The following is an 8,865-nucleotide window of genomic DNA, read 5'->3' as shown; positions in this document are numbered from 1 at the left end:
GTGGAGTAGGAGGATGCAGAGTTCGTGTCTCCTCACAACTAGGGCATCTACCAGGTGCTGGTTGGGGACTTCGGACACCTAAGGGAGCGGGAGGAACCTCCACATGAGCGGGTAGGACATTGGGGGAATGGGGGAGGAGAAATGGAGGCAGGATGGGACCAGTGCCCTTGAGGGGTGGCTAGGGGGAGGGGAGGGTCCTATGCCCAGAGGGGCCCATTCACAGTGGGGGTTCTGTGGGAATGGGGAGAGACCTTTGGAGGATCGGGGAATTGCAGGGGAATGTGGCCAGCATTTCCCCCACTCACTTGGGCCCCAGCGAGCCTGCTGGGGTCCTGGGCCTGAACCTCTGCTCTCCTGGGTCCCCTCCAGCTGCACTAAGCCCCACACACTCCCAAGGCCTTTTCTGGCTTTTTTTTCTGTTGTGGTTCTGTTTTGCCTTGTTGTTGGTTCATTTATATTTATATTTTTCTAATATATTTTTATTCTAATTTTATTTTTTAAATTTTTTATTCTTTGTTCTTGTTCTGCTCCTTTTTGTTTGTTGCCTTTTTTTCTTTTTTTGCCACACCACATGGTTTGTGGGATCTTGGTTCCCAGGCCAGAGGTTAGGCCTGAGCTCCTGTGGCGGGAGTGCCAAGTCCAAACCTCTGGACTAACACAGAACCTCAGATCCCAGGGAGTATTAAGTGGTGTGAGGTCTCCCAGAGGTCCTCATCTCAGCACCAAGACCCAGCTCTACCCAACTGCCTGCAAACTCCAGTGCTGGATGCCTTAGGCCAAACAACCAGTAGGACAGGAACACAGCCTCACCCATCAAAAAACAAATGAGATGACAAAATAATATGTTACAGATGAAAGAGTAAGTTAAAAACCTACAAGACCAAATAAATGAAGAGGAAATAGTCAATCGACCTGAAAAAGAATTCACAAAATCTCGAATGAAAGGAACACAGGGATAACACTGAAGAAAATCATCAAAACCACAAGGGAAAAATTTATAAAGAAGAAAAGAAGAGAGAAAAACTGCACCCCCCACACACACACATAACAGAACACAAGTAATTAAATGGCAGTAAATACATACCTATAAATAATCACTTTAAATATCAATGAACTAGATGTTCCAATCAAAGACTGATTAGATAAAAATATGAGACCCATTTATATGCTGCCTAAAAGAGACTTACTTCAGAGCTAAAGACACACACAGCCTGAAAGTGGGGGGTGGAAAAAGATATTCAATGCAAATTGAAACAAAAAGAGAGCTGGGGTATCAATATTCATGTCAGACAAAGCAGACTTTAAAGCAAAGTCTCTAACAAAAGACAAAGAAAGACATTATATAATGATGAATGGATCAATAGAAGAAGATGATATAACATTCATAAACATATATTCACCTAATAAAGGAACACCTAAACATATAAAGCAAATATTAACAGACATAAAGGGAGAAATTGACAGTAATAAAATGATAGTAGTGGACTTTAACATCCCACTGACATCAATGGATAGAGCATTCAGAGAGAAAACAGTGACCTTAAATGACACATTGGACTAGTTGGATTTAATAGATATCTACAGAACATTGGATCCAAAAACAACAGAGTACACATTCTTTTCAACTGTATATGGAACATTCTCCAGGATAGATCACATGCTAGGCCACAAAACAAGTCTCTACAAATTTAAGAAGATAGAAATTATATCAAGCATCTTTTCAGGCCACAAAGGTATGAAACTAGAAATCAATTACAGGAAGAATACTGGAAAAAAACACAAAAGCATGGAGACTAAAGAACATGCTACTAGAAAACCAATGGGTAAATAAAGAAATCAAGGAGGAAATCAGAAAATACTTTGAGACAAATGAAAATAAAAGCCCAACTTTACAAAATCTATGGAACACAGAAAAAGCAGTTCTAAGAGGGAAGTTTATAGCAATACAGGCCTACCTTGGTAAATGAGAAAATTCTCAAATAAAAAACCTACATCTAATGGAATTAGAAAAAAAGAACAAACAAAGCCCAACATCAGCAGAAGGAAGGAACTATTAAAGATCAGCATGTAAATAAATTAGAGAACAACAAGAAAGAAATTATCAAAGAAACAAGAGCTGGATTTTTTTTTCAGTACACGGGCCTTTCACTACTGTGGCCTCTCCTGTTGTGGAGCACAGACTCCGGATGCACAGGCTCAGTGGCCATGGCTTATGGGCCTAGCCACTCCACAGCATGTGGGATCTTCCCGGGCCAGGGCACAAACCCGTGTCCCCTGCATCAGCAGGTGGACTCTCAACCACTGCACCACCAGGGAAGCGCAAGAGCTGGATTTTTGAGAAGGGAAGCAAAATTGATAAGCCTCTAGCCAGGTTCATTAAAAAAAGAGAGAGGACCCAAATAAACAAAATTAGAAATGAAAGAGGAGAAATTTCAACCAATATCAAAGAAATACAAAGAACCATAAGAGAATACTATAAACAGTTATATGCCAACAAATTGGACAACTTAGAAGAATAGATACATTCTTAGCAACTTACAATCTTCCAGGACTGAATTAGGAAGAAATAGGTAGTCCGAATAGACTTATTACTAGTTGCTGGATTTCAATCAATAAAAACAAAAACAAAAACTCCCAACAACCAAAAGTCCAGAACCAGAAAGCTTTTCAGGGAATTCTAGCAAACATATAAAGAAGAGTTAATACCTATCTTATCACACTTTTCCAAAAACTTTAAGGGCATGAACACCCTCAAACTCATTCTATGAGCCCACAATTACCCTGACACCAAAACCAAACACAGATACCACAAAGAAGAGAAAATTACAGGCCAATAGCTCTGATGAATACAGATGCAAAACTCCTCAATAAAATGTTATCAAATAGAATTGAACAATAAATAAAAATGATCATATACCATGATCAAGTGGGATTTATCCCAGAGATGCAAGGATTCTTCAATATACACACATCAATCCATGTGATACTCCACGTTAAAAAAAAGATAAAAATCACATGATCACCTAAATAGATGTAAAAAAGCATTTGGCAAAATTCTATATCCATTCATAATAAAAACTCTCAACAAAGTTGGTTTAGAGGAAACATATCTCAACCTAATAAAGGCCATTTATGACAAACCCACAGTAAACATCATACTAAACAGTTAAAGGCTGAAAACATTTCCTCTAAGATCAGGAACAAAACAAGGATGCTCACTCTTGCCATTGTTATTTAACACAGCATTAGAAGTCCCAGCCACAGCAATCAGACAAGAAAAATAAATAAAAATCATCCAAATTTGAATGGTATAAGTAAATCTGTCACTATTTGCAGATGACATGATACTATATATAAAAAACCCTCAAGACTCCACCAAAAAGTTATTAGAACCAATACATGAATTCAGTAAAGTTGCAAGATACAAAATTATATATGGAAATCTGTTGCATTTATATACACTAATAATCCTATCAGAAAGACAAATGAAGAAAAAAATTCCATTTATTATCACATCAGAAAGAATAAAATACTGAAGAATAGATTTAAACAAGGAGTTGTACTCTGAAAACTAGAAGACACTGAAGAAATTGAAGATGACACAAATAAATGGAAATCTATACTGTGTTCATGGATGGGGAGAATCAATATTGTTAAAATATTCATACTACCCAAACAATCTATAGATTCAAAGCAATACCTATCATAATAGCAATGGCATATTTCAGAGAACATGAACAAATATTCTTAAGATTTTATGGAAGCACAAAGACTACAAGTAGCTAAAGCAATCTTGAGAAAAAAGAACAAAGCTGAAGGTATCATGCTCCTATACTTGAAAATATACTACAAACTATAGTAATCAAAAGAGTATGGTACTGGCAGCAAAATAGACACATATATCAATGGAACAAAATACAGAGCACAGAAATAAACTCACAATTACTTGGCCAATAAATATTCAACAATGTATGCAAGAATATACAGTGGGGAAAAGACAGTCCCTTCAATAAATGGTGTTTGGAAAGCTGGCCAGATATGTGCACAAGGATGGAACTGGACCACTGTCTTACCCAATATTTAGAAATAAATTCAAAATGGATTGAAGACTTCAATGTGATACCTGAAACCATAAAATTCTTAGAAGAAAACACAGGCTGTAAGTTCTTTGACATCTGTCTTAGCAATATTATTTTGGATCTGTGTCCTCAGGCAAGAGGAACAATTACAAAAATAAACAAATGGGACTACATCAAACTAGAAACCTTTTTGCACAGGGAAGGAAGGCACTAACAAAATGAAGTATCAACCTACTGATTGGTAGAAGATATTTGCAAATCATATATCTGATAAAGATTGATATCCAATATATATAAAGAACTCATACAACTCAATATAAAAAAACCCCAAAAGAACCTGAATAAAAATGGGAAGAGGACCATAATAGACATTTTTCTAAATAAGTCATACAGATGTCCAACAGTCACATGAAAATGTGCTCGACATCACTAATCATCAGAGAAATGCAAATCCAAACCACAATGAAATACTACCTCACATCTGTCAGAATAACTATTATAAAAGAGAAAAAAAACAATTGGTGAGCACGTGGAAGAAATGGGATCTTCATGCACTGTTGGTAGTAATGTATCTTGGTGCAGCCATATGGAAAGCAGTATGGAGTTTCCTCAGAAAACTAAGAATAGAACTACAATACAGTCCAGGGAATCCACTTCTGGGTATTAAAAACAACACAGAAACTCTAAACAATAAAAGAAAATATTATCTAAAACAACAACAAAAAACACACTCTAATTTGAAAAGATATATGCATCCCTATGTTCATTGCAGCAGTATTTACAACAGCCTATATGGAAACAACCTAAATGTCCATCCACAGATGAATGGATAAAGATGATGTGATACACACACACACACACACACACACACACACACACACAAGAATATTACTCAGCTATGAAAAAGAATGAAATAATGCCATTTGTAGCAACATGGATGGACCTAGAGATTATCATACTAAGTGAAGTTAGGCAGACAGAGAAAGACAAATATCATGTGATATAACTTATATGTAGAATCTAAAAAGCAAAACAAATGAACAAACAAAACAAAACAGAAAGAGGCTCATACATACAGAGCACAAACTGTTTGTTGCCAGAGATGTGAAGGGTGAGGGGATTAACAAAATTGGTTAAGGGGATAAAGAGGTACTGACTTCCAGCTATTAGTCATGGGGATGTAATGTAGACATAAGGAATATAGTCAATAACATTGCAGCCACGTTGTATGGTGATGGATGGTAACTTGTCTTATTGTGATGTGCATCTTATAATGTATAAAAATATGAGTTGTGTTGTACATCTGAAGCTAATATAATATTGTATGTTAATTATATCTCAATAAGAAAAAATTAGTGACATGTGTGTGTGCACGTGTGTGTGGTGGACTGTTATTTAGCCACAAGAAGAAGGAAATCTTGCCATTTGTGACAATGTGGATGGATGCTAAGTGAAATAAGTCAGACAGAAAAAGACAAACACTCTATGACCTCACTTATATGTGGAAAGAAAACAAAAACAAAAAAAGAAACTAATAAAAAGAGTTCAAATGTGTGTTTACCAAATGCAGGGTTTAGGGGGAGAAGGAATTGTGTGCGAGTTGTCAAAAGGTACAAACTTCCAATTATAAGGTAAAGCAGTACCAGGAATATAACATACAACATGATGACTAGTTAACACTGTTTTATAATATATATGAAAGTTGTTAATAGAGTAAATCCTAAGTGTTCTCATCACAAGGGAAAAAATTTTTATTTTTTGTAGCTATAGATCATGGAACAAACTTAATTTATTGTGTTTATCATTTCACAATATATATGTCACATCATTATGCTGCATGCCTTAAACTCATATAGTAATGTATGTAGCAAAAACGCTGTTTTTGAACATTACTTAGATCAGCTCTTTTCTTTTTCATACCCTTCAATGAGGCCATGTAATATATTTGTAATACAGTTAGATTCATTTCATAGCTGGTATTCCATTCTGGATTCCTCCTTCATCTAGATGAAAGATTTTTAATTTTCATGAATAATCATATAACCACAAGCACAGTACCATATAGAACAGTTATACCATCTAAAATATTATCTTGTGTATTCCTTTGTAATCAGCCCTTATCTTCATCCAAAATTCATGGCAACCACTCATATGTTTTCTCTCCCTATACTTTCACCTTACACATAATGTCATAGAAATAAAATTATGCAATATGTAGGTTTTGGTGTATGACCTCTTTCATTTAGTAATCTCACAAGCCCTTAAAAGTAGAGAGATGCAGTAGAAGAAGTAGTCAGAGAGATTCAAAGCTTAAGAAGGATTCATCACCCAATTTTTGGCTTTGAAGATTTAGAGGGTCATGAGCCAAAGAAAGTGCCTAGTCTCTAGAAGCTAAGAGTGATCCCAGGCCAACAGTCAGTAGTTAAATGGGAACTTCAGTCATCTTGCAGTCAACTTGCTGAATAAAATGAATTTTGCCACAACCAAAATGAGCCTGGAATTGAATTCATCCTATAGCCCCCAAATAAGAGCTCAGACTGTCAAACATATTTATTTCATACTTGTGAGATCCTAAGCAGAGAACCTACTTGAGACCACCTGGCTGTTTCACTTCCAGGAATGTCATAAAAGGTGGTTTTCTTTTGTGTTCTCTCTCCCTCTCCCAACATGGCGGCCTCAGCAAAAAAGAAGAATAAGAAGGGGAAGACTATCTCCCTAACAGACTTCCTGGCTGAGGATGGAGGGACTGGTGGAGGAAGCACCTATGTCTCCAAACCAGTCAGCTGGGCTGATGAAACAGATGACCTAGAAGGAGATGTTTCAACCACTTGGCATAGTAATGATGATGACATGTATAGGGCACCTCCAATTGACTGTTCCATCCTGCCCACTGCTCCACAGGCTGCTCAGGAACCCAATATCGACCAGAGCCGTCTTCCCAAATCACCACCCTACACTGCTTTTCTAGGGAACCTGCCCTATGATGTGACAGAAGACTCCATTAAGGAATTCTTTAAAGGATTAAATATCAGTGCAGTGCGTTTACCACGTGAACCCAGCAATCCTGAGAGGTTGAAAGGTTTTGGTTATGCTGAGTTTGAGGACCTGGATTCCTTGTTCAGTGACCTGAGCCTCAATGAAGAGTCTCTAGGTAACAGGAGAATTAGAGTGGACGTTGCTGATCAAGCACAGGATAAAGACAGGGATGATCGTTCTTTTGGCCGAGATAGAAATCGGGATTCTGACAAAACAGATACAGACTGGAGGGCCCATCCTGTTACAGACAGCTTTGATGACTACCCACCTAGAAGAGGTGATGATAGCTTTGGAGACAAGTATCCAGATCATTATGATTCAGACCGATATCGTGATGGGTATCAGGACAGTTACCGTGATGGCCCATCCCGGGACATGGATCTCTACGGGGGCCGAGATCGCTATGATGACCGAGGCAGCAGAGACTATGATAGAGGCTACGATTCCAGGATAGGCAGTGGCAGAAGAGCATTTGGTAGTGGGTACCATAGGGAGGACGACTACAGAGGAGGCGGGGACCACTATGAAGACAGATATGACAGACGAGATGACCGGTCATGGAGCTCCAGAGACGATTACTCTCGGGATGATTATAGGCCTGATGATAGAAGTCCCCGCCAAAGACCCAAACTGAACCTAAAGCCTCGGAGTACTCCTGAGGAAAATGATTCCGCTGCTAGCACGTCCCAGTCCAGTCGAGCAGCCTCTATCTTTGGAGGGGCAAAGCCTGTTGACACAGCTGCTAGAGAACGAGAAGTATAAGAGTGGCTACAGAAGGAACCGGAGAAACTGCAGAGTCAGCTGGATGAGCCAAAACTAGAACGATGGCCTCGGGAGAAACACCCAAGCTGGTGAAGTGAAGAAACTCAGGAAGGGGAACGATCGAGGACAGGAAGTGAGTCATCACAAATGGGGACCTCAGCCACATCTAGCAGAAATGCACGAAGGAGAGAGAGTGAGAAGTCTCTAGAAAATGAAACACCCAATAAAGAAGAAGACTGTCAGTCTCCAACTTCTAAGCCTCCCAAACCTGAACAGCCTCTAAAGGTAATGCCAGCCCCTCCACCAAAGGAGAATGCTTGGGTGAAGCGAAGTTCTAACCCTCCTGCTCAATCTCAGAACTCAGACACAGAGCAGCAGTTCCCTACAAGTGGTGGAGGGAAAGTAATTCCAGCTCAACCATCTGAGGAAGGACCAGTAAGGAAAGATGAAAATAAAGTAGATGGGCTGAGTGCCCCAAAAGGCCAAAGTGGAAATTCCAGCCGTGGTCCAGGAGATGGAGGGAACAAAGACCACTGGAAGGAGTCAGATAGGAAAGATGGCAAAAAGGATCAAGACTCCAGATCTGCACCTGAGACAAAGAAAGCGGAAGAAAATCCAGCCTCTAAGTTCAGTTCTGCAAGCAAGTATGCTGCTCTTGCCATTGATGGTGAAGATGAAAATGAGGGAGAAGATTACACCAAATAGACCTCTGAATTCTGTGCTTTCTCCTAGTCTCTCACCACCCTGGAACATTCGAGAGCAAGTCAAACCTCTATCCAGACAAGACAAAATAACACTCACCATCTCCTGGATACCTTTCTTAACTTTTTTTTAAAAAAAGAAACAAAATGAAATTCTTTTGCATGCTTCTTCAGCCTTTAAAATATTGAACTAACTGGAGAATCACCAATGTAGCCAGAGAGAGACGTACAGCTTTTAATGCTGTAAGTTTAAAGTTGTGGTGCATTTTTATGACATGTGCAGTTGC

The 8,865-nt window shown here is 38.8% G+C and overlaps 1 protein-coding gene across 1 annotated transcript; it reads left to right on the top strand.

Annotated features, from left to right (window-relative positions):
• Positions 1-6,719: 6,719 nt before the first annotated feature.
• On the top strand, positions 6,720-8,597 carry LOC101328901 (eukaryotic translation initiation factor 4B-like). Its single transcript, XM_033848987.2, is given in 1 exon segment — positions 6,720-8,597. A coding segment is annotated over 1 exon segment (1,836 nt). The 5' UTR covers positions 6,720-6,746; the 3' UTR covers positions 8,583-8,597.
• Positions 8,598-8,865: the final 268 nt, after the last annotated feature.

The sequence above is a fragment of the Tursiops truncatus genome, chromosome X (assembly GCF_011762595.2).
Source record: "Tursiops truncatus isolate mTurTru1 chromosome X, mTurTru1.mat.Y, whole genome shotgun sequence".
Lineage (NCBI taxonomy): Eukaryota > Metazoa > Chordata > Mammalia > Artiodactyla > Delphinidae > Tursiops > Tursiops truncatus.
This window is presented reverse-complemented; position numbering and strand designations above follow the sequence as displayed.